Source organism: Salmo salar, chromosome ssa20 (assembly GCF_905237065.1).
Source record: "Salmo salar chromosome ssa20, Ssal_v3.1, whole genome shotgun sequence".
Classification (NCBI taxonomy): domain Eukaryota; kingdom Metazoa; phylum Chordata; class Actinopteri; order Salmoniformes; family Salmonidae; genus Salmo; species Salmo salar.
Window position 1 is genome coordinate 47,557,197 of NC_059461.1, and position 26,703 is coordinate 47,583,899.

At 43.8% G+C, this 26,703-nt stretch overlaps 1 protein-coding gene across 1 annotated transcript; it reads right to left on the minus strand.

Moving 5' to 3' along the window:
* Nucleotides 1-1,609: 1,609 nt before the first annotated feature.
* On the minus strand, nt 1,610-26,703 carry LOC106612478 (ubiquitination factor E4A (UFD2 homolog, yeast)). Its single transcript, XM_045703490.1, has 20 exons — nt 26,603-26,703; nt 24,685-24,856; nt 24,204-24,374; nt 23,239-23,351; nt 22,774-22,926; nt 21,729-21,888; nt 20,998-21,200; nt 20,590-20,781; nt 12,300-12,633; nt 12,033-12,159; nt 9,825-10,132; nt 8,543-8,675; nt 6,543-6,733; nt 6,209-6,309; nt 5,943-6,056; nt 5,163-5,337; nt 3,740-3,920; nt 3,299-3,446; nt 3,047-3,204; nt 1,610-2,812 (listed from the first exon to the last, which is right to left on the minus strand). Exons 2-20 carry the CDS (start codon nt 24,812-24,814, stop codon nt 2,677-2,679), a joined length of 3,228 nt encoding a protein of 1,075 aa, XP_045559446.1. The 5' UTR covers nt 24,815-24,856; nt 26,603-26,703; the 3' UTR covers nt 1,610-2,676.

Here is a 26,703-nt window from a genome sequence, read left to right on the forward strand (position 1 = left end):
ACATCACCGCCACCATGGGATACTCTGTTCACAATGTTGACATCAGCAAACCGCTCGCCCACTCGACAAGCACGCAGATGAGCTTCCCTGAGACGGTTTGACAGTTTGTGCAGAAATTCTTCGGTTGTGCAAACCCACAGTTTCATCAGCTGTCCGGATAGCTGGTCTCAGACCATTCCCCAGGTGAAGAAGCCGGATGTGGAGGTCCTGGGCTGGCGTGGTTACACATGGTCTGCGGCTGTGAGGCCTGTTGGACATACTGCCAAATTCTCTAAAACTACGTTGGAGGCAGCATATGGTAGAGAATTAAACATTCAAAGGAGAAATGCTCACTAACAGGGATGTAAATATATTTGTGCTCATTGAACATGGGACCAACACTTTGCATGTTGTGTTTATATTTCTGTTCAGCGTAATTGGATAGTGTTTTTTGGTAAAACTTTGTTCATTTCCTAATACACCATACAATTATCAGTATGTTATGTTAACTTTAGTACTTAATGAATGAGTATTGGAAATACATGAGTTATTGCCTGTTATTTTTATTTATTTTTATTTTTATTTCACCTTTATTTAACCAGGTAGGCAAGTTGAGAACAAGTTCTCATTTACAATTGCGACCTGGCCAAGATAAAGCAAAGCAGTTCGACAACATACAAAAACACAGAGTTACACATGGAGTAAAACAACATACAATCAATGATGCAGTAGAAGAAAAAAAAAGAAGACTATATACAATGTGAGCAAATGATGTGAGATAAGGGAGGTAAAGGCAAAAAAATGCCATGGTGGCAAAGTAAATAAAGTATAGCAAGAAAAACACTGGAATGGTAGATTTGTAGTTTGAAGAAAGTTCAAAGATAAAATATAAATAATATGGTGCAAAGGAGCAAAATAAATAAAATAAATAAATACAGTAGGGGAAGAGGTAGTAGTTTGGGCTAAATTATAGATGGGCTATGTACAGGTGCAGTGATCTGTGAGCTGCTCTGACAGCTGGTGCTTAAAGCTAGTGAGGGAGATAAGTGTTTCCAGTTTCAGAGATTTTTGTAGTTCGTTCCAGTCATTGGCAGCAGAGAACTGGAAGGAGAGACGACCAAAGGAGGAGTTGGCTTTAGGGATGACCAGAGAGATATACCTGCTGGAGCGCGTGCTACAGGTGGGTGCTGCTATGGTGACCAGTGAGCGGAGATAAGGGGGGACTTTACCTAGCAGAGTCTTGTAGATGACCTGGAGCCAATGTGTTTGGCGACGATTATGAAGCGAAGGCCAGCCAACGAGAGCGTACAGGTCGCAGTGGTGGGTAGTATATGGGGCTTTGGTGACAAAACGGATGGCACTGTGATAGACTGCATCCAGCTTGTTGAGTAGGGTATTGGAAGCTATTTTGTAAATGACATCGCCGAAGTCGAGGATTGGTAGGATGGTCAGTTTTACGAGGGTATGTTTGGCAGCATGAGTGAAGGATGCTTTGTTGCGAAATAGGAAGCCAATTCGAGATTTCACTTTGGATTGGAGATGATTGATGTGAGTCTGGAAGGAGAGTTTACAGTCTAACCAGACACCTAGGTATTATTAGGCTACTGGAAGAAGTAATGCAAAAGACTGATACTGTAACACATCAAAGCTTTTTATTTATTAGTCATACTGTACATTCAAAATACATTGACAGTTAAAATATTGCATTATAATTTCACTCTGGTAATCATCAAGTTAGTAGATATACCACATACAAATGCATGCTACCAAATGGGTATTCTTTCACACGTTCTACTAATTTCTTCAGCAAATCACACTTTACTTTGAATTAAGTCTCAAATTCAAAACAAGAGCAACTCGCACAAGTTACAAACTGCTTTGGAAATAACCAAAGCAAGTGACACCCCAACTCCTACATTGTCTGTACCATCTCTTGTTTAGGATATAAGGCATATCCATTGACAGCGCATTTCATACCATAAATGCAACAAAGACAAAATAATAACTTGAAAATTGTCTGGTCGATGAAATTAAAGCAAGGCTGGTGGTTTTAGGCACCGATTCCTTAAATTAAGATTGGTTTGCCCACATTTTATTACATGCTTGCATAAGAAATGATTTCAATTGTAAATGCTAAATAACGTTAGATAATCTTGTTCATAGATGGATCGTGCATATAAACCTTATGGTTACTATAGAGACAAGGGGAAATTAATAAGACATATGACATTTTCTTGTTCTGAAGTCCAAGTTCAGTATACTTTGCTTACTTTTAAAATATAAAACATTTGGCAGAGCTGATGATCATTTAGGAATTGCTAAACGATTGTTGTCCAGTTAGACCAGTGGTTCTGACCAGACTGCAACCACTAATGGTAAACAGCATATTCTCTGAAGCAGGGGGCAGAATTCTAAAACCACCATAGGGCACATGAATGTAACAGTGCAACTCGGTTTTCAATTGCACCACTACCTGCTCTCTTGACAGTTTTTGAGACTTGGGATCTTCCATTGACCAGTGAGGGTATTTGAGTGATGTGCTCTGCTTGAGAGGGAGATACCAGTGTCTCACGTGGTTTGAAGTCCGAAGCTTGAAGGCAAGCACACATGGATGAGTCAAAGTGGAGCATACTACTGTCGGTAAGGAGGTGAGGGAAGGTATGGTACAGTCATAGTTTGTTTGAGAAGATCCCAGGGCTAGCCACTAGGGCCCATCTGCAGCCGCTCCTGCTTATGCTGGGCCAGCCACTGTAAGATCTGTTGCTTCAGCTCCTCGTTGGGCCGGATCTGGTCCATGGTGAGGGGGCTGCGGTTGAACGGGTCTGTCTGATCACTGTAGGGAAATGAAAATTGATACTCAATATCGTACAAAAAACTTGATCTCGGGCTGTATGTTTCAAGCCACTCAGAGTAAGACTGAGTGGCTTTTAGATCACAATGAATAAGACTACATGGACAGGGGGGACCTGATCCTAGATCAGCACTCCTATTCTGAGATGCTTGATGCATGCAGTCCCTGGAATAAACCAGCAGCACGTAGACATACTACTCCTAAGGGATCCCTCACCTGAGTAAATGCCGTGCTATGGTTGAGCGATCAACCGTGACATTGGAGGAGGGGAGCAGCACAGGGTCGAGCATCAGTGTGGACATAATGGGGTCCAGGAAGTCGTCTGGGGCGTCCGCGTACGTTTCCTCATCCTGCAGCTGTCGGTCTGCATGAGACTAAGACAGGAGACAGGCAGTAGTTATTCATTTAGGGTTATGGTATGGAGACGGCATAGTGGTACAGTGTAAGGTGATTTTATACAGATCTAACCTTTATTTTGTCAGCAAGGAGACCGAAACCAACAATAATTTCTCCAGGCTTGTTAATCTTCTTCAGGACTCGGACAGTCTGAGAGAAGAGCGTGGGAGAGTAGGAGCGCCCGTCTTTTGGGACAGTGGCACAGAAATTCCCTTCTTCACTGTCGAAGACAAAACAGACATTGTTAGAGTCACTAGAAACCAAATAGCCACCTTATATGCCACACATGGATTCAAATTGTACTTAAAAAAGGTTAAACTAATTTAGCCATGCTTGCCTGGCACAATTGAACCATCCAAAACATGCAAACACCACCCACCTGGCACGCCAGGCCAGGCAAACGCTCAGAATATTTGATCGACTGAAGTACAGATGGAAAAAGCATGCGAATTTCAACCCCAAAAACTTCTGAGCCTTGTATTAGCCTTGAAATACTGCCTTTATGAAACGTACCCCAGGTTAAGGTAGATGGTGCAGATATCGGAGACCAGTTGTTGAGGCTTGAAGTCAAACTCGCTGAAGTCTTTCACCTTCAGGGCGCCCATCTTGGGGCCAACCAGGTGCTGCAGGAAGTGGTTGAGCATGGAGATGATCCTCTCGGCCATGAAAGGGTGCACAAAAATACCCTTGATCTCTGGGATATCATGGAGAGGGAGAAGCGAGTAGGAGTTTCAATATATTCATATATACAGAGTGTACAAAACACCTGCTCTTTCTATGACAGACCGACCAGGTGAATCCAGGTGAAAGCTATGATGCCTTATTGATGTCACTTGTTAAATCCACTTCAATCAGTGAAGAAGAAGGGGAGGAGACAGGTTAAATAAGTATTTTTAAGCCTTGAGACAATTGAGACATGGATTGTGTATGTGTGCCATTCAGAGGGTGAATGGGAAAGACAAAATATTTAAGTGCCTTTGAACGGGGTATGGTAGTAAGTGCCAGGTGCACCAATTTGAGTGTGAAGAACTGCAACGCTGAGCCTCCCGGGTGGCGCAGTGGTCTAAGGCACTGCATCGCAGTGCTAGCTGTGCCACCAGAGAGTCTGGGTTCGAGTCAAGGCTCTGTCGCAGCCGGCCGCGACCGGGAGGCCCATGGGGCGGAGCACAATTGGCCCAGCGTCATCCGGGTTAGGGATGGTTTGGCCGGCAGGGATATCCTTGTCTCATCATGCACTAGCGACGCCTGTGGCGGGCCGGGCGCAGTGCACGCTGATCAGGTTGCCAGGTGTACGGTGTTTCCTCCGACACATTGGTGCGGCTGGCTTCCGGGGTGGATGGGCGTTGTGTCAAGAAGCAGTGCAGCTTGGTTGGGTTGTGTTTCGGAGAACGCATGGCCGTACGGGAGTTGCAGTGATGAGACAAGACTAACTACTACCAATTGGATACCACAAAATTGGGGAGAAAAAAGGGGCAAAAAAATAAATAAATGAACTGCAACGCTGCTGGGTTTTTCACACTCAACAGTTTCCCATGTGTATCAAGAATGGTCCGTCACCCAAAGGACATCAAACCAACTTGACACAACTGTGGGAAGAATTGGAGTCAACATGGGCCAGCATCCCTGTGGAACGCGTTAGACATCTTGTAGAGTCCATGCCCTGACAAATTGAGGCTGTTCGGAGGGCAAAAGGGGGTGTAACTCAATATGAGAACGGTGTTCCTAATGTTTTGTATCCTCAGTGTACAACAGTGTCATCAAATATAAAGTATTGCCATTTACCTTTAACAGGGCAGACTCTTAATTTTGCTCAATGAATTGGACAATGATGTATAAAAAACTAAAACACCCATAGTTTGTGTAACTCTAGGTAGAGACCTATGTCCAAGACATTATCCACTCATTGTTATCCATTCATCCTCCCTCTCCAACTAACCCGATGTGAGGAAAGCCAGTGTGCCGATGGTCTCGTTGGACATGATGTTATGGAAACGTGCCAGCTGTCCCAACATCTGCAAACTGGACTCCTTCTCCCTGAGGGCATCGGGAGCCAGGCCCTCCCACTCGCCATGGTCCTTCTCCAGCTGCAGAAGCTTAATCTTGCTCAGGTACTACCACAGACAAGGACCAGATCAGACAGAAGTAGTGAGAAAATCTGACATAGTTTAAAACGTAGGATCTTCGGATAAACAAGGGAAAACACAACTCAGCCGAGGGCCAATTTCTTCTTGAGCGGATGGTCAGGCGGCCGGAACATAATAAATCATTTGTAGACTGCAAATTGACTGCAAGAAGCCCAAACAGACATATTTTATTTAAACATAATCATTTCAAACCTTGCTTACATTTGTACACGATCACACACGGTAACTCTCTATTATGCGTGGGAATACTTTGGAACAGATTTCCAAAATGAAAACCAATTGGAGCTGATTTGCGCATGTTTTTACAGTCTTTTATGTCCCCAAAAATGAATAAAAAGATAGATCAGTAGAGGCTGGTGAGGTGAGGACGATTCATCGTAATGGAATGGTATAAAACGAATAGCAACCATGTGCTTAATACCATTCGTTTATTCCATTCCAGGCATTACAATGAGCCCGTCCGCCGATTTAAAGTGTCATCAGCCACTGCTGAGATGGACATAAGTCAACATAAGTCAACGCTAGGAATGTCCTTTTCATAAAACGAGAGCGAAACGCTGACAGTTTCTCACCTGTATAGCTTCGTCGAGTAGGAAGATGGCGTCGTTCATCAGGAGATTCAGATACCGCAGGAAGAGTGGAGGATTCATGGCCTCGAGGTTCTCGGATGCATAAACAGCAAGACTCTGAAGTAAACGACATTCCGCATAAGAATTTCAGGGCATTATGGTGCAGAACTGAAAAGCAATAGCCGTGTGTTTTCTGCGGTCTTCAATAAGGACTACTCTAAATGTGGTACCATCTAAATAACTGAGGAAAAAAAGGGAAACAAGCTTGCCTTAATGCTCTCTCTGTAGCTCTCCTTCCCCCACATGTACTTGAGGATGGGATACATAGGTCTCCTGTAGTTGAACTTCTGTTCAAACTGGTGAGGGTCACCTGAGGAGAAAAGTCAATAACATACAAGTCACATGCATGCACTTGAGCTTCATTACAAAGGTTTAGATTGTAACACACACAAACGCATGTGCGCAAGACACACACAAACGCATGTGCGCAAGACACACACACACACACACACACACACACACACACACACACACACACACACACACACACACACACACACACACACACACACACACACACACACACACACACACTTAACCCACCAGTGAACTCAATGTCCACAAACACAGCAATGAGTGCCTCAGCCAGGTGAGGTGCATGGTGGTAGGAGCAAAAGACCCTTTGACGCTGGAACATGATTGGCTGGGCTGTGCCAGCCGATGCCGGTTCCATGTGGGGCATCACCGCCTCCAGCACCTCTGCCAGCTTCGCCCGCAAATGAGGGTTCTTCATCCTGGGTACATGGGTAAAGAGTAACACAATAGGAACATAGATGAGTCCGAATGGTAGATGCATAAACCCCTTAGGAATATCACATCCAGAAGAGTGTTGTAACAGCCAATGGCGATCCACAATTGAGATAAACAGACCTCAGGGTATTGTACACTACCGTTCAAATGTTTTGGGTCACTTAGAAATGTCCTTGCAAAATTAATAGGAAATATAGTCAAGACTTTGACAAGGTTATAAATAATGATTTTTAATTGAAATAATATTGTCCTTCAAACTTTGCTTTCGTCAAAGAATCCTCCATTTGCAGCAATTACAGCCTTGCAGACCTTTGGCATTGTAGTTGTCATTTTGTTGAGGTAAATCTGAAGAGATTTCACCCCATGCTTCCTGAAGCACCTCCCACAAATTGGATTGGCTTGATGGGCACTTCTTACGTACCATACGGTCAAGCTGCTCCCACAACAGCTCAATAGGGTTGAGATGTTACTGTGCTGGCCAAACTCCATTATAGACAGAATACCAGCTGACTGCTTCTTCCCTAAATAGTTAATGCATAGTTTGGAGCCGTGCTTTGGGTCATTGTCCTGTTGTAGGTGGAAATTGGCTCCAATTAAGCGCCGTCCACAGGGTATGGCGTTGCAAAATGGAGTGATAGCCTTCCTTCTTCAAGATCCCTTTTACCCTGTACAAATCTCCCACTTTACCACCACCAAAGCACCCCCAGACCATCAAATAGCCTCCTCCATGCTTGACAGATGGCGTCAAGCACTGCTCTAGCATCTTTTCATTTCTTTTGTGTCTCAAATGTTCTTCTTTGTAATTCGTACACCTCAAACTTAGATTCGTCTGTCCATAACCCTTTTTTCCAATCGTCCTCTGTCCAGTGTCTGTTCTTTTGCCCATCTTAACCTTTTCTTTTTATTGGCCAGTCTGAGATATGGCTTTTTCTTTGCAACTCTGCCTAGAAGGCCAGCATCCTGGAGTCGCCTCTTCACTGTTGACGTTTAGACTGGTGTTTTGCGGGTACTATTTAATGAAGCTGCCAGTTGAGGACTTGTGAGGCGTCTGTTTCTCAAACTAGACACTCTAATGTACTTGTCCTCTTGCTCAGTTGTGCACCGGGGCCTCCCACTCTTTCTATTCTGGTTAGAGCCAGTTTGCGCTGTTCTGTGAAAGGGGTAGTACACAGCGTTGTATGAGTTCTTCAGTTTCTTAGCAATTTCTTGCATGGAATAGCCTTCATTTCTCAGAACAAGAATAGACTGAGGAGTTTCAGAAGAAAGTTCTTTGTTTCTGGCCATTTTGAGCCTGTAATCGAACCCACAAATGCTGATGCTCCAGACACGCAACTAGTCTAAAGAAGGACAGTTTTATTGCTTCTTTAATCAGGATAACAGTTTTCAGCTGGGCTAACATAATTGCAAAAGGGTTTCTCATGATCAGTTAGCCTTTTAAAATGATAAACTTGGATTAGCTAACACAACGTGCCATTGGAACACAGGAGTGATGGTTGCTGATAATGGGCCTCTGTACGCCTATGTAGATATTCCATAAAAAATCTGCCGTTTCAAGCTACAATAATCATTTACAACATTAACAATGTCTACACTGTATTTCTGATCAATTTGATGTTATTTTAATGGATCAAAAATGAGCTTTTCTTGGAAAAAAAACAAGGAAATGTATAAATTACCCCAACATTTTGAACAGTAGTGTATGTACCAGGATACAAGAATATTATGCACAAACATTTGGCCTGGTACTGTGTGTGCGCACGGGTGAACTCAATGCCTCCCCCTCTTTCCCCTACCTCTCCACGTTTCCCATGAACACAGTGATGAAGTTGAGGACCTGCTCCAAGCTCTCGGCAGAAGACTCCAGGACCTCGTCGGCAAAGCGGCGGAGGAAGACAAAGAAATCTCCCAAGTTCTCCGCAAAGAACTCTGCAGATGCACAAGAATCCTTTTGATAACCAACCCCTCTTAGTAGTCTTAATAAACTCTCTCCCAGAGGAGGCTGGTGGGAGGGGCTACATGAGGATGGGCTCTTTTTAATGGCTAGAATGGAGTCAAAAACGTTGTTTCCGTGTGTTTGATGTGTTTGGTGTTTCCATTAATTCAATTCCAGCAATAACAATGAGCCCGTCCTCCTATAGCTACTCCCGCCAGCCTCCTCTGCTCTCTACTTGTGTTATTCTCTCACAACTCTTCTATAGCCCTGTCATTGAGCAAATTATTATTTATTTTTGCTGTTATTTAGCACAGTGGTTCCCAACCTTTTATGAACCGTGTCACATCTTGATGGGATAAAACAATTCTGTGGCACACCTAAAATGTCCCTATTAATTAGTATAGTACCTTACTCATGACTCATTTGTGTGTACCCCTTTAAGAGGGTCCCGCAATCTGTGCAGAAAAATAAAAAAAAAGCTCTTAAAATAGGTCTTAAGTTGTGAAAGGTTTGAGCTAGAGACGAGCGGGTTTCTGCATTGTAAAGGTGCAACCACAGCCACAGAGCCATGTTCCGTTTGTTTCTATGGCAGAGGCTGTGGTACAGCTAAGCCTAATGGTTCTCACAGGCAAAGTAAAATGATACAAATGTAACAACAGCGTGAGCGAACTGGATTTGAAACCACGATACAGATAAAACCATGTGCCATTCAATGTATTATCTGAGCGGCACTGGTGCTCCCACTCCACAGGTCATGTTTACAAGTGAGTGTTCAAAACAATTATCAAGATTAGGAAGCCATTTACGGCACACCTGGTTGAAGACCTCTGATTTAGCACCTCTACTGTACGCACTGACTGCAAGTCAGCATAAGAGAACCTGTCAAATGACCGAAAACGTGATGTCAAGCTTGATGGCGCAACATTGAAACGACCGCCAAAAGTTGAGTTGTTGATGGCCTTTGCTACTCATGGGGCGATTGGTCTAAGTAAGTAAGTAAACAAGCAAGGTTGACGGAAAGCTTTACCTGCAATGACTGATACTTGGTTGTCTTTCCTACCTTAGTTAAATACTCTGACTAAGTTGCAAAACAAAAGAAGAAAAAAAGTCTAAATGACAAAGCGGGAGGGAGGGGTAGCTACCTGGCATGTGACAGAGCAGGCTGTTATGTAGCGGTGGCAGGGGGAAGGAGAGCTGGGCGTGCTCGGGCCCCTGGTTGCTGAGGCCCAGTTGAACCAGGAGTGTGGCGCTGGACGCCTGCAGGTTGAGGCAGCACTGCAGCATGCCCGGCTGGGTGGCTGCTGCCTTGGTCGACAGGTAGACCGTCATGAGGCGCTCAAATTGCTCGCGAAGCTGCTCGGCCGCCGGGCCGCCCGTGAGCTGGGCCTCCCGCCACGTACCCTGCAGCCGGTGGAGCGACTGGTTCATCTTCACCATCTGCTCGTGGAGTCTAGGGAGAAGCAAGAAGACACAATCCAACTTTCTTAACCATATGTCACAGTGAACAATTGAAAGGTCCAGTTCACAACGTTAGATACAGTACATATGGCTCAGCTGTTATGAACGATAACAGGTAACATATCCCCGGGCACAGATCGAGCCTACTCCTGGACTTAAACCCATGCTCAATGGAGAACCTCCACTGAGAAGTTTTTTGTGTGTCAAGGAACAGGCTTAAAACCTGTTGGGGCTAGGGGGCAGTATTTACACGGCCAGATAAAAAAACGTACCCGATTTAAACAGGTTACTACTCTTGCCCAGAAATGAGAATATGCATATATTAGTAGATTTGGATAGAAAACACTCTAAAGTTTCTAAAACTGTTTGAATGGTGTCTGTGAGTATAACAGAACTCATATGGCAGGCCAAAACCTGAGAAGATTCCATACAGGAAGTGCCCTGTCTGACAATTTGTTGTCCTTCTGTTGCATCTCTATCGAAAAAAAGCATCTCTGCTGTAACGTGACATTTTCTAAGGCTTCCACTGGCTCTCAGAAGGCGCCAGAAAGTGGAATGGGGTGTCTGCTGTCTCTGGGCGAAGAACAGCAGGAGAATTTGTGAGTGGTCAGCCTGGGGACAGTGACACTGGAGATGCGCGTTCATGAGAATTCTCCATTTTTTTCTTTCAGCCTTTGAATGAATACAACGTCGCCCGGTTGGAATATTATCGCTATTTTATGAGAAAAAAAGCATAAAAATTGATTTTAAACAGCGTTTGACATGCTTCGAAGTACGGTAATGGAATATTTTGAATTTTTTTGTCACGAAATGCGCTCGCACGTCACCCTTCGGATAGTGACCTGAACGCACGAACAAAACGGAGCTATTTGAATATAACTATGGATTATTTGGGACCAAAACAACATTTGTTGTTGAAGTAGAAGTCCTGGGAGTGCATTCTGACGAAGAACAGTAATTCTGAGTTTGGTGAGCCCCAAACTTGGTGGGTGTCAAAATACCTAGCCGTGATGGCCGGGCTATGTACTCAGAATATTGCAAAATGTGCTTTCGCCGAAAAGCTATTTTAAAATCTGACACCGCGATTGCATAAAGGAGTTCTCTATCTATAATTCTTAAAATAATTGTTATGTATTTTGTGAACGTTTATCATGAGTAATTTAGTAAATTCACCGGAAGTTTGCTGTGGGTATGCTAGTTCTGAACATCACATGCTAATGTAAAAAGCTGGTTTTTGATATAAATATGAACTTGATTGAACAAAACATGCATGTATTGTATAACATAATGTCCTAGGAGTGTCATCTGATGAAGATCATCAAAGGTTAGTGCTGCATTTAGCTGTGGTTTTGTTTTTTGTGACATATATGCTTGCTTTGAAAATGGCTGTGTATTTTTGGCAGGGTACTCTCCTGACATAATCTAATGTTTTGCTTTCGCTGTAAAGTCTTTTTGAAATCGGACAATGTGGTTAGATTAACGAGAGTCTTGTCTTTAAAATGGTGTAAAATAGTCATATGTTTGAGAAATTGAAGTTATAGCATTGTTTTGGTATTTGTATTTCGCGCCACGCGATTCCACTGGCTGTTGACTAGGTGGGACCAGGTTAATCTAGGTCAGAAAAACAGCACCAAAAGTATTGTGTACTAACATGGTAAGTAGAACTTTCTTCATGCACAAACCCAAAACCAAGTAATATACTAATGTTCATCATATGGATACAGCATTGCTAGGTCAGGGGCATATTCAGTGAGGAGATATGTTCCCATATTTGCAGATAGAAATGCATTGAATAGACCGGACATGATTCCCTATTCTACTTGAAAGACACTCATATCTATCCTATCATTTTAATTATATCTAAATGTTCCGTAACGTTGCCAGTTAGTTACCTGTGGAAGCCCAGGTGAAGGGTCATCTGGGTGAGGATGAGGTTCTCAGTGAGGAGGCTGTACGACTGGGCGTACTCCACCGACTGCTGGGGGGGAAGGGGGACAAGACACGTCTCTTTGTCCAGACCTAATGATCAATGAGAAAATGAGGATAGGTTCATATTTACTAACATAAAATAGAGAATCAGCTATGTAAAAAGGACATCCAATGATCCATACCCACATGCACGCATATACAAGAGCGCACATACAAACATGCAGACAAACCTCTGGCATGCACGTTGCGATTGCGCCGCTCCTCCTCGCTGAGCTCCTTGAGGGCGCAGTAGGTGGGGTTGAAGGTGAGCAGCTTGGGCGAGCGCGGCCGGCAGAAGGGCTGGCACAGCTTGAGCAGCGCAGCGCCCAGATTGAGGAAGAAGGCGTCTGAGGCGTACATCTGGAAGAAGATCTCGGGCATCTGGTTGGCCCAGATCTTGGTGCGCCCGGCGTTGGCCTGCAGGCAGCCGCCCAGCCAGGAGAGCAACAGGTGGCGCGTCTCACCCGACTGCTGCAGCAGGTTCTTCAGGAGCTTGTGCAGCTTGTCATGGAACTGGCCCATGAACTGGGACGAAAGGAGGACAGGATAGGATATGTCAATAAGTAGATGGGAGCAGTGTATGTGAGCGGAGTTGAGCGGTCTGAAATCCCACTCATCACTCACCGGCACTCCAAGTCTTTCCCAACCGCTCCGCTAAAAATGGCTCTGCGCTTACAGAAAAAAAAAAAAAAAAAACTGCTGATCCAAATTTGCTATATTTATTAAAATCCCTATATTATTTCAAGGCTATAGCCTACAAAGATATACATTGTGAAGCACTTGCGAGTGCGACACAAACGCTGATAGGGACATAAAGCACTCAGCATTTAAAAAACATTTTGTTGTATTATGCCATAAGTCTATAAATTGCATATATAGGCTGTGACAGACTTAGAATTAAATACATATTAAACAAAAAAATGCCTTCTATACACACACAGTGCCAGTCAAAAGTTTGGACACACTTACTTATTCAAGGGTTTCTCTTTATTTTGACTATTTTCTAGGTGTGTCTTGTTAAAAGTTAATTTGTGGAATTTCTTTCCTTCTGAATGTGTTTGAGCCAATCAGTTGTGTTGTGACAAGGTATGGGGGGTATACAGAAGATAGCCCTATTTGGTAAAAGACCAAGTCCATATTATGGCAAGAACAGCTCAAATAAGCAAAGAGAAATGACAGTTGATCACTACTTTAAGACATGAAGCTCAGTCAGTCCGGAAAATTGTGCAGTCGCAAAAACCATCAAGCGCTATAATGAAACTGTCTCATGCCACAGGAAAGGAAGACCCAGTTACCTCTGCTGCAGTATAAAAGTTCATTAGAGTTAACAGCCTCAGAAATTGCAGCCCAAATAAATGCTTCACAGAGTTCAAGTAACAGACACATCTCAACATCAACTGTTCAGAGGAGACTGCGTGAATCAGGCCTTCAAGAAACACGAGCAATGGACATTAGACCTTTGGAAATCTGTCCTTTGGTCCGATGAGTCCAAATTTGAGATTTTTGGATCCAACCGCCATGTCTTTGTGAGACGCAGAGTAAGTGAACTGATGATCTCTGCATGTGTGGTTCCCCCCGTGAAGCATGGAGGTGGTGGTGTGATGGTGTGGGGGTGCTTTCCCGGTGACAATGTCTGTGATTTATTTATAATTCAAGGCACACTTAACCAGCATGACTACCACAGCATTCTGCAGCAACACACCATCCCATCTGGTTTGCGCTTAGTGGGACTATCATTTGTTTTTCAACAGGACAATGACCCAAAACACACTTCCAGGCTGTGTAAGGGCTACTTGATCAAGAAGGAGAGTGATGGAGTGCTGCATCAGATGACCTGGCCGTCACAATCACCTGACCTCAACCCAATTGAGATGGTTTGGGATGAGTTGGACTTCGGAGTGAAGGAAAAGCAGCCGACAAGTGCTCGGCATATGTGGGAACTCGTTCAAGACTGTTGGAAAAGCATTCCTCATTTAGCTGGTTGAGAGAATGCTAATAGTGTGTAAAGCTGTCAAGGCAAAGGGTGGCTACTTTGAAGAATCTCAAATATATTTTGATTTGTTTAACACTTTTTTGGTTACTACATGATTCTATGTGTGTTATTTCATAGTTTTGATGTCTTCACTATTATTCTACAATGTAGAAAATAGTAAAAATAAAGAAACCCTTGAATGAGTAGGTGTGTCCAAACTTTAAACTGGTACTGTATATTTGCACCCATCTCAGTGATCTAATCCATTGCGGAGGCCTAGGCTAAAAGCCAATTTATGCTTGATTCTAAAATGTGGTCGGATGTTCCATATGGAGGGTGTGACGCAATTGCGGAGCCTCCAGAGGTATGAGGAAGCCAAATCGAGCTCTGTACATCGACATGCGCCTCCCAAATGTTGTAACAATGCGGAGGGCTCTGTATAGCACCGCATTGACATGATTGGTTGACGGTAGGTGGGGGCGGTACGTCCTGTATAAACACAAACTCACTTCCAGACAACAGCTCTGCACTGCTCCGCAAAGCGCAAGAAGTATGAATCCACTGACTTGTGCTGAGGCCATTGTTGCCCTGACTTCTTCTGAGGCCATATCACTAGACGTTGGATTGACCATGTGCCCAGATGCACTTCTCTCTCCAGAATGCGCTCAATCCCGCCAATTTGTGCACAGTATTGTTTCATAACTTCATTGTGTGAATTGTTTGCGTTTGATTGTTAGTGTCTATGAAGTCCCCATTACATATATCACCAGTTGTACATTTACCGTTAATTCCTAATCTACAATGTTTGTTACTTCGGTTACAGTCATTTCTTTTAATGCATTCAATATTGTTCCAGTCTTCCTGTTCTCATTGTCTGAGTGGACACATTGTTTGCAGAGTGCACAACCTATGCTACACTTGTGAGAAACAAGTTTTGGTTTATTTAATTCCATTTATGAGGCTACCTGGCCTGCGCGCAAATGTAAGCATATAAATGTGCCCATTTGGGGATCTGATAGTATTTCTGATTGGCTTAATGCACCACCACTAATGACCTGTTGAGCTTCTCAAAGTCATGTTTTCTTCACCTCAAACAGCAAGCAAACGAAGTCTGTTTTTACATCCATTGATGTAAATAGTTCCTCAATGTACTGTATTTGAAAAATCTTTCCAGCTCTCTCCCTTTCGATGACCACTTAGAATGAAAGGGAAAAATGTTATGCTCTGGCCCAGTGGAAACATCATAAAATAGGCTTCTTATCAGTGCTCGACTTGGACTGAAATAGGTTCCGGTACTCATTTTGGGTTTTGGGCTGGTACTGTTTAAATTGATGTGCAGGAGCTCCACAATACTTTGAAGCTAATATTCTGTAAGACTAACAGGGTTTGAGGTGCCGGTACTCAGCTCCAGTGAGCTCCTGCCCAAGTCAAGCACGGCTTCTTATCCCTTGCGCAAATAGCCTACAGCTGTGTCTGTCCTGATCTCACTGGCACTGAAAACTGAGGGCCCAGAATAAAACTGAGGGCCCAGTCTTTGTGCCGGACCCAACGTTCAAGTTCGTTGCAGACAGGCCATGTGTAGCCAATGTGATTCATTGGATATTTATATTTAATCTGGATATTTTCTACCTGCAGGCTGCAATGTTTTATTTGTTGGCTTTATGTAGGTTATTTTTACATAGTTGGCAATGGTTATAGAAGTAATTTTTTAGGTTTGCATAATTTTCATTTAGATTGAGATAGAATTTTGATTGACCACATGACAATGAATTTGAGATATCAAGACGTTATAAATTAAATTAAACTGTTTAATGAAAATTTGCATATGAAAACCATACCTGGCAAGCAAATCGGTACAAATTGTAAGATAAATTGGCATTCCACATGAGAAAGGTTGCCGACTCCTTGTGTAGCCTATTACCGGCAAAGCCAGCAGGAGCGGAAGGAGAATAGTTGGGTCAGGTGAAGTTTTTTTTCATTCTGGTTATCTAGATCTCTGGCACCCTCGAGGCATCAAACTGTAAGCTTAAAGCATCAGGGAGATACTAAAGTGTTTTAGTACTATATCTCTTGACACAATGATGAAAATAGTCATGGCCTCCAAACCTTCAAGCTGCATACTGGACCCTATTCCAACTAAACTACTGAAAGAGCTGCTTCCTGTGCTTGGCCCTCCTATGTTGAACATAATAAACGGCTCTCTATCCACCGGATGTGTACCATGCTCACTAAAAGTGGCAGTAATAAAGCCTCTCTTGAAAAAGCCGAATCTTGATCGAGAAATTATAAAAAACTATCGGCCTATTACGAATCTTCCATTCCTCTCAAAAATTTTACAAAAAGCTGTTGCACAGCAACTCACTGCCTTCCTGAAGACAAACAATGTATACGAAACCCTTCAGTCTGGTTTTAGACCCCATCATAGCACTGAGACTGCACTTGTGAAGGTGGTAAATGACCTTTTAATGACGTCAGACCGAGGCTCTGCATCTGTCCTCGTGCTCCTAGATCTTAGTGCCGCTTTTGATACCATCGATCACCACATTCTTTTGGAGAGATTGGAAACCCAAATTGGTCTACATGGACAAGTTCTGGCCTGGTTTAGATCTTATCTGTCGGAAAGATATCAGTTTGTCTCTGTGAATGGTTTGTCCTCTGACAAATCAATTGTAAATTTCGGTGTTCCTCAAGGTTCCGTTTTAGGACCACTATTGTTTTCACTATATATTTTACCTCTTGGGGATGTCATTCGAAAACATAATGTTAAATTTCACTGCTATGCGGACGACACACAGCTGTACATTTCAATGAAACATGGTGAAGCCCCAAAATTGCCCTCGCTAGAAGCCTGTGTTTCAGACATAAAGAAGTGGATGGCTGCAAACTTTCTACTTTTAAACTCGGACAAAACAGAGATGCTTGTTCTAGGTCCCAAGAAACAAAGAGATCTTCTGTTGAATCTGACAATTAATCTGGATGGTTGTACAGTCGTCTCAAATAAAACTGTGAAGGACCTCGGCGTTACTCTGGACCCTGATCTCGCTTTTGAAGAACATATCAAGACTGTTTCAAGGACAGCTTTTTTCCATCTACGTAACATTGCAAAAATCACTAACTTTGTCCAAAAATGACGCAGAAAAATTAATCCATGCTTTTGTTACTTCTAGGCTGGACCACTGCAATGCTCTACTTTCCGGCCACCCGGATAAAGCACTAAACAAACTTCAGTTAGTGCTAAATACGGTTGCTAGAATCCTGACTAGAACCAAAGAATTTGATCATATTACTCCAGTGCTAGCCTCCCTACACTGGCTTCCTGTTAAGGCAAGGGCTGATTTCAAGGTTTTACTGCTAACCTACAAAGCATTACATGGGCTTGCTCCTACCTATCTTTCCGATTTGGTCCTGCCGTACATACCTACACGTACGCTACGGTCACAAGACGCATGCCTCCTAATTGTCCCTAGAATTTCTAAGCAAACGGCTGGAGGTAGGGCTTTCTCCTATAGAGCTCAATTTTTATGGAATGGTCTGCCTACCAATGTGAGAGACGCAGACTCAGTCTCAACCTTTAAGTCTTTACTGAAGACTTATCTTTTCAGTAGGTCCTATGATTAAGTATAGTCTGGCCCAGGAGTGTGAAGGTGAACGGAAAGGCTGGAGCAACGAACCGCCCTTGCTGTCTCTGCCTTGCTGGTTCCCCTCTTTCCACTGGGATTCTCTGCCTCTAACCCTTTTACAGGGGCTGAGTCACTGGCTTACTGGTGTTCTTCCATGCCGTCCATGGGAGGGAGGCGTCACTTGAGTGGGTTGAGTCACTGACGTGGTCTTCCTGTCTGGGTTGGCGCCCCCCCTTGGGTTGTGCCATGGCGGAGATCGTTGTGGGCTATACTCGGCCTTGTCTTAGGACGGTAAGTTGGTGGTTGGAGACATCCCTCTAGTGGTGTGGGGGCTGTGCTTTGGCAAAGTGGGTGGGGTTATATCCTGCCTTTTTGGCCCTGTCCGGGGGTATCATCGGATGGGGCCACAGTGTCTTCTGATCCCTCCTGTCTCAGCCTCCAGTATTTATGCTGCAGTAGTTTATGTGTCGGGGGGCTAGGGTCAGTCTGTTACATCTGGAGTATTTCTCTTGTCTTATCCGGTGTCCTGTGTGAATTTAAATATGCTCTCTCTAATTCTCTCTTTCTGTCTTTCTCTCGGAGGACCTGAGCCCTAGGACCATGCCTCAGGACTACCTGGTATGATGACTCCTTGCTGTCCCCAGTCCACCTGGCCGTGCTGCTGCTCCAGTTTCAACTGTTCTGCCTGCAGGCTATGGAACCCTGACCTGTTCACCGGACGTGCTTGTTGCACCCTCGACAACTACTATGATTATTATTACTTGACCATGCTGGTCATTTATGAACATTTTAACATCTTGACCATGTTCTGTTATAATATCCACCCTGCACAGCCAGAAGAGGACTGGCCACCCCTCATAGCCTGGTTCCTCTCTAGGTTTCTTCCTAGGTTTTTGGCCTTTCTAGGGAGTTTTTCCTAGCCACCGTGCTTCTTTCACATGCTTTGCTTGCTGTTTGGGGTTTTAGGCTGGGTTTCTGTACAGCACTTTGAGATATCAGCTGATATACGAAGGGCTATATAAATAAATTTGATTTGATTTGATCAGACAAGCTCAATGCACATACTTGATTTTATTAAAACACATAGGGTGTGCTCAATTGATTGGTCGAAAGAACAAACAACTTTCGGTCAATCAAGATTGTTATTTGTCCGCGACAGCCTTAATAGGTAGGCCTAAAGGTTTTTAAGCATAAATAACCCAATCAAAAACGGAAAGCTCCTTGAAAGTAGGAATATGCTAGGCCTATTGGACCAAAATCAATTATGGCCTATTGTATAGATAATAGAACAAAAATGAAGAGAACTTCAGAGATAAGATTTTTACTTTATAAATACTTTGCTACAATGACACACTTAGTTACCTACCCACCTCGTTCCTTTATTTTAGCATGTGCACGTGGTAAGTACACCATCACGATTCTTTAGTTGTGGACACTACATCACCGCACTCCCTCTCTTGCTCTTCATCTTTGTAAGTCACCTTGATTTTGCACCTGTGTGTTTTATCAGTTCCTTTATGAAAATATTTAGCAAACTCCATGACAGTAGCTAAAGCAAGGGGCTATAGCAGCACCCAATAGACTACAAATGCATGCTGGGTCGGGCATGCACCGAGCTCGTGAAGTGAGCGCTACTGAAGCTCTCTCTACTGGAACGAAATTGGAGTGGGTAAGAAGGCCGATGCTCCAGCCTTTGGGAATGTCGTGCCGCACTCCAGTGAAATTAGGCACACTCCGCTCCAGCTCCACTCACATACTCTGGCACGGGAGGTGATCACTTAACAACACTGTAACCTACACTTGTTGTTCTACTGGTGTGTTTATAAGATCTTGTGGTGAACTCTCTGGACAAAGCCCCATGTTATGTTGTCAGTGGATCATTTCAGCACGACATTTCTTGTTTAATTCAGATTAGAAAAATACCCCTGACTGCTATGATACCCTGTTATTGTCTGAAACCTATTGAAGTGGTATTTAGAACAGGGGTGCTCAGACTTTATGGCTATGTTCATAAGGTTAATAACTTGAATATGTTTCAAACGACTTAAAGATGCACCATGCAGAAATCCCTCCACCAGTTCGCCTCATTTCAGTTTGTGTGACAAAACAAGCAAGTATAGTGTAGCGAATCATTGTACCATCTAAACTGCTGTGGAATATATTTACCATAACCCAAAATATTGTATTTTCAGCTGGTGAACAAAACCAAAAGACGCAAAAATGAAATTTAAGACAGGAAGCATAGAAATAGCGCACATAGAACAGATCTACTGCTTCTTAGACTTGCTTTCAACGCGAATGACAGATCTATAACTTACATTTCTATGTGAATTTTGTTGGATACGCCAAAAAGTTACATACTGCAGCTTTAAATATGGTAAAGGTATTGGAAAGTTCAGGAAAACCTCAGGGAAACTCATCAGGCAGAAGTTCCTCTAGCCTTTTGGGGTGGAACAAAACATTTTAGTGCCTGCCTTCTTGGCAGTGGATAATTGCATAATTATTATGCATTGTTAAAGTAACATTTTCAGCAATTCTTTACATTTTGGCATGCAGTGTAGAGAAAATGTTGCCGTTTTAAAACTAATTACATGAAATTCTACAAATTTTGCCATGGGGTAGAGAGAAAATGTTGCAATTTCAAAGGTTCTACACATTTTGCTATGAGGTGAATAATTGTTTTTGCAGTTTTAAAGCAAATTTCCTGCCATTCTACACATTGTGTAGCTTAGACTAAGCTAGTGTCTGACCATTGGCAGTAAGCTAGACGTAGGCCTAAGTGGGGTTCTGGAGACACAGAAGACGATAAGGTTAGGGGTCCGTCCCAAATAACACTCTATTCCCTATATATAGTGCACTACTTTTGACCAAAGACTCTAGTGCCCTTACCTGGTGTATGTTGGACTCCTGCACCTTAATTTCCTGTGGACTGGAGCGTGAGGGGTTGAGGAAGAAGCCGTGACCCTCCACCACCCCCGGGGTCTTCAGCAGGCAAGAGATACTCAACACAGTGCCAAGGAGGGTTTTCTGATACTGAAGCCCATTGTTGGGATCTTTGGGTTGGATGTGCTCCACCAATACCTGGAGGAAGACAATTTGAAGTACATTAACAAAGAGTAAACTACTTTTGAGATCAAGGTTGTCCATCTCAGACATATGAAAGCAGCTGTTGTAAAAAAAAATAATAATAATCTTGTTATGAATAGAATACATTAGAATAGTATAGAATATAATCAAGTAATAATCATGGTTGTACAAAACAATCCAGAGGAATGACGATGCATTACGGCCCCTGACCGTAGCGATATCTTTTTGGCGGCTGAAGTAGAGGAGCAGGTCCAGGTAGGAGAAGAGCAGCAGCTGGCAGAGATCAAAGTCTTTCACACGGCCTTGGAAGATATCGAGCACGGGCACGATCACCTCGCTGAAGGTGCGCACCTCCTGGTCAGCTAACAGGCCAGCGATCACCTCCTCCACGAACTCCACCACCTCCTCCAGCTCTGCAACGCTCAACAGAAAGCACACAAAAAGGGGCTTAGGTATAGATAAGTAAAAACCCGGTATAATAGCCCTGTATAATGCAGAAAAGATGCTGTACTTTACAGAACCAGACGTGTACAGGGTTTTTCCTGGCTCAAAAAAAGGGCTTAGGTATATAGAGCAGAAACAAATCACCTGTATATATAGGCTAAACAGTTCGGTAAAGTATATTTTCTGTATTGTACAGGCATCTTTTTCCCCCCCTTTTCTGGACACAAACCACACGCAACATCATCAGGACTTTATACAACAACACAGCAAAGTGAGGATATTATGCCCTAATAAATACAGATAGACAAGTTCAAACCAGTCTAAACCAGTTCTTTCATCAGCGGGTGCAGACTAGACTAAGTTACAGCACATCCTGTCTTGGGAGGCCTCAACAGTTGATACCTGAGCAGCAAACACCACTTTCTTTGGCTACTGAGATGGAACAGAACCGGGATCCTCAGACAGTCGGGGGGGCTTTAATAATTTAATGGACTCACGGGCTCCGCCGACTCCCTCTAGCAGCAAATCCAGTAGCTGCTCGTACACGTTCTGTCTGATGTAGATCTCTGGGGTGAGCAGGACCGTGCGTGTGTTGGACACCGTCAGGTTCTTACAGCGCACCGCGTACGACAGCAGCTTCTCTGGTACTTTGGTGACCTGGGGGTGTGTAATGTCAGGAGGGAGCAGGGAGGTTAAGAACTTGTCACATCATTGTCAGCAACGGAGCACAAGCTAAACATGCTATATTTAGCCTATATGCAGACTGAAATGATCTAGAAATAAAACAGCAGATTTAACCTTAGACAGGTCATTCATTTTTGTTCAGCAAGACTATTAATCTTTTCACACTGCTTCGCTTTACATTGTCCCATGCAGCATGGTTTAGACACAGTGTACAAAACATTAGGAACACTTTTCTCATATTGAGTTGCACCTCCCCCCTTTTGCCCTCAGAACAGCCTTAATTCGTCAGGGCATGGACTCTACAAGGTGTCGAAAGCCTTCCACAGGGATGCTGGCCCATGTTGACTCCAATGCTTCCCACAGTTGTGTCAAGTTGGTTTGATGTCCTTTGGGTGACGGACCATTCTTGATACACATGGGAAACTGTTGAGCATGAAAAACCCAGCAGCGTTGCAGTTCTTGACACACACAACCGCGGTGTGCCTGGCACCTACTACCATACCCCGTTTGAAGGCACTTCAATCTTGTGTCTTACCCATTCACCCTCTGAATGACACACATACACAATCCGTGTCCTAATTGTCTCAAGGCTTAAATATCCATCTTTAACCTGTCTCCTCCCCTTCATCTACACCGATTGAAGTGGATTTAACAAGTGACATCAATAAGGGATCATAGCTTTCACCTGGATTCACCTGGCAAGTCATGGAAAGAGCAGGTGCTCCTAATGTTTTGTATAGTCCTTGTTTACCTTTTAAAATTGTCCTATACAGCACACTTTTCCTGACTGAATTATGGCTGGGAATTCGTGGAGAAAGAAATTAGGAACGAGAGGGAGTGCTGTGTATGTGACCCCACCTCTTCCTTGGCTCTCTGGTAGCATGCGTAGAGGAACGGTATGGCGGACTTGTCCCCAGCGTCTCGGTCGGCAGAGAGATTCACAGCATTACACGAGGTCATGTAGATGAGGTGGTTTCCTGGCTCCAGCATCAGTAGTCTGTTGAAGAGTGCCTGATATAAAAAATATATATATATAAAAAAGAAAAGAAAACTTAGCCAACATTCTGTGCTATGAACTTCACGTACTCACTTACTGATCTCTGCTCCACTCTATGAACTTTGTTCGCTATGAATTTTTCACTATTCCATCTTCTTAGAGTAGACGATGCACTGTATATTTAATAGCCCTTGAAACTACAAGCCAGCGAGGAAATCGGTATGAGAAGAGGATACAGTACATGTGGATCTTATGGCATAGAGGTCAACTGAGCTGACCAGCAAACAGTTCGCCACCACCATTACCAATGTTCAATCCTACTGTACCTGCTCGATGTTGTCCATGTCCAGCCAGTCTTGACCGTCCATCTCAGTGGCCATTTCCTCCAGGAACACACAGCGTGGAGGAATCCCATTGCCTCCTCTCAGACTGGGGTCACCTGAGGTCAAACAATAGTTCATGTTTTACTTTTCACTTAGAGCAAACACGGTCATTCATGACTCATTCCAGCATCTAGTTTATGAGTATTGAACTGGGGTGAGTCATTTACTGTTCACTGGATGGCCCTGAAATGGAATCCTAAAAGAGGCCAGCGGTCCAGCAGCACCAAAGAGCACGAACAGATTAGATTTACACTAGAAATGGACAGACAGTGGCTCCGTCATCGGGGCACTTTCATGCCAGTCAGTGAGGGATGATGAGCGGGAAAAGAGGAGACAGTGGACAGTAATCTGGGACCTGTAGACTCCCTTGATGACACAGCCTCTGAGTCAGCCAGTTGGCTGATGCCAAGCCGATCACTCTCTGTCTAATCTAGTACACACAGTGACGGCGTGAAGAAAAGACCACCAGGAAGAATGGTTGTACTGAATTCCCTTGAGTTGAAGAAGGAGTTGAAGAAAGCTGTAAATTACACATTGACCATGCCTCAATACAGCACTTCAGATCAATCAACAGAAAACAGAGGGGAATAAAGAAGGCAGTCAGAATGGGGGCCTGGTCATTAAAACAGGGGGATGTTGATGGGCAATTAATCAAGCCATAGCTTGTGTATGGACACACAAAGGGTTGCCTGGGAAACAGACTGATTTGCTTTAGTTCATACCACTACGGTACATCATATAGACCCAGCCAGGCAACATTAAGGGTTGTTTACATGACAACAAGATTCAGTAAACTAGAAGGGACAAGTGGCATCACGCTGCCACTCCAATGGAAAAAGGTGTCCTAAATGAATAAGAAACACGGTGTAAAAGCCCTAATACGCTCCTATCGAACTTCCTGCACTCACTGTTGTCCAAGGTGATGAGGAAGATCCTCTGGATCATGTGGTTGATGTTGAGCTGTTCGCACAGCTCCTGCCGCGACAGGAAGGAGCGGCTGATCTCGGCCACCGAGTCGTCATTGTCCTCGATGCTGTCCGAGTTCTCCGACTCGGACTGACTTCCCTCCGAGTCCTCCGCTGCAATACGAGATAAGCCAGCAAATATAAGAAACCGTATGAGATCATTGTCAAACGTCAAGCCAGTGAGCGTGCTGCATCATATCAGTGATGTTTAAGTTATACTGACAGGCTATAGCCTATATAAGTAGCACAGTGAACCATTAGAGCTGGAGTGGCCACGTGGTTTGCAGGCCTTTATTCCAAACCAGCACTAAAACACCACCAATTGAGCTAATCATGCAGCCGATTAGTCAGGTCATGTGGGCTAGAGCTGGGCTGGAGCAAAAGCCTGCGTGCCCTGTAACTCCTCCTTGGGAGGGTAACTCACAGGGAGGTTCGCCATGGTGCGAAGGTGGTTTCTGGCCCGATGCAAACTGCTTGGCGTCGGCGAGGGAGCTGAAAAGGGCAGCGAAGGGGTTGCGGGAGATGTTTTGGTTGTTGTTGCCCTGGTCAGTCATCTCACTGGAGCATAGACTCCATCAACAACTGCTGGCACCAGCCTAGACAGAGAGGTACACTGTGGTATGGAACACTGGACTAGGTGAGTTCAAACAAATCTATAGAAGTTGTTTCAAGTGTGTTGGTCTGTGAGGGCAATCAGGGGATGCACGGGAACCCAGACTCTGAAATCCCGAACCTGTTTGCTAACGATCCACTCCTTATATGCTACTCTGTGTCAAGGAGTGCCAAGGAGTGGAATGATAACTCAAAACAGACTGGTACCCCCAGGCTAAACCCAGACAGTACGCATTTTCATTTAGGCCAGAGGAATAACAGAAACTCAATGTTAATTTGTGAACCACAGACTGACTGGTTAGCTTATGGACAGGGCTCTACAGTGCTACCATTTTGGGGGCATATGATCCCAAATATTTTGCTGTGCTACCTGGAATTTTGGTAGCACCAGTGCCCCAAGAAAAAAATTATAATCCCCCAGGTAATAATTGTTGTATTGAATTCTTTGCTGTTCCTCTGCCCACAGCCTCAGTAGCATGCAAACGTGGTGGCACCGAAAGAAAGGTAAAGGGAGAACTTCTTTAGGGTATGAGCTTCAAAAGCAGCTAGGAATCATATAGGCTATATCTCAATCTTAAAAATGGTTTTTTTTTACTGGTGCTCCTAAACCCTGTGTTTTATCTAGAAAATGTATTATATAAACCCATTGATTCTTGAAAAGTATAACATAATGCCCCATGAGTTTAGTTCAACTGTCTAACCCCATCAGAAGGCAAAATAGCTTGTTTTTCCAATGTTTGTAAACAGAGTAAATGTAAACAAACTCTGTATAGCCTCAAAACATGGCTAAAACTATAATGTTGATATCTGGTCTGTCCTTGCAGCCATAGCTCTGTCTATACATTTGAGTGTGGTTATATTTCTCCAGACCCATCCCTCAACCTTTGACGGAAACTGTGGCGGGGTCCATTCTTTGTTATTGTTTCAACTGCGGATTGCTGCTGTAATACCTCAAATATTTTTAATTCTGCTCCTAAATATCTTTGTGTGCTCCTACATTTTTCAGATGTAGAGCACGTGTCACAGTGGAGTCCTGATTGAATGCCGATGTTTACTGTTTTACTGAAATAAGGCAGAAGAGCACATGTGTTACAGTACAGAGTCCTGAATCAATGCTGATGTTTACTGTTTGACTGAAATAAGGCAGCATAGACAGACTGCCAACAGATGGACGTCTTTCATCTTACACTTTGATTTTGCATAATGTAAGGACATTATTATCATCATTATGATGATGCGTAGGAAAGGGTCTGTCATCGTCAAGTGGTGGTAACCTGGACACCTGTAACATGCTAGTTAGTCACATAGCTGGTTAAAACTAGCTAGCTAGTAACTGGCTAGCTACTTAACGAGCTGTCAAGTGATGATGTACCGAGATCACAACACACGAATAAAGTGATGTTATTTGAAGGAAGGGCACATAGCTAGCAAGCCACTTATCTTTCGATAACTAGAATCGATTGCATAATGACTCAATAAGCAAGCTGATAATGTAGCAAGCTAGTTGTCAGTGAATCACCGGTTCCGCTCAAGTAGCTAGCTAGCTAGCAGTCGCAGGCGTCGTATTTAGCTGGCAAGCTAGTTAACTTTAGGCTAGCAGATGGACTGCACATGATCCAGGTAAGTTGTCAAGCCCGCTGTACTTTGTCAGTCACGGGTCAAAACTTGACTCTTTTGACAGATGTCAAACAAAAAAAAGCAGATATTCAATTGTCGGAATAGTGTCATACCTGAAACAACAGCAGATAACGTGTATTTCAATTAGCTAGAAAAGCTTTCTTTCCTCTGCTTTGGTTCTCGCACCGCTGTGAAGCAGGCAAGAATAACTAAG

Coding starts and splice junctions, on each gene's coding strand:
- LOC106612478 (XM_045703490.1), bottom strand. CDS start 24,814: ATGACTGACCAGGGCAACAACAACCAAAACATCTCCCGCAACCCCTTC. Junction 21,201..21,728: donor AGAGGGAGTCGGCGGAGCCC/GTGAGTCCATTA, acceptor TGAGCGTTGCAG/AGCTGGAGGAGGTGGTGGAG. Junction 5,338..5,942: donor TACTCGACGAAGCTATACAG/GTGAGAAACTGT, acceptor TGTCTGTGGTAG/TACCTGAGCAAGATTAAGCT.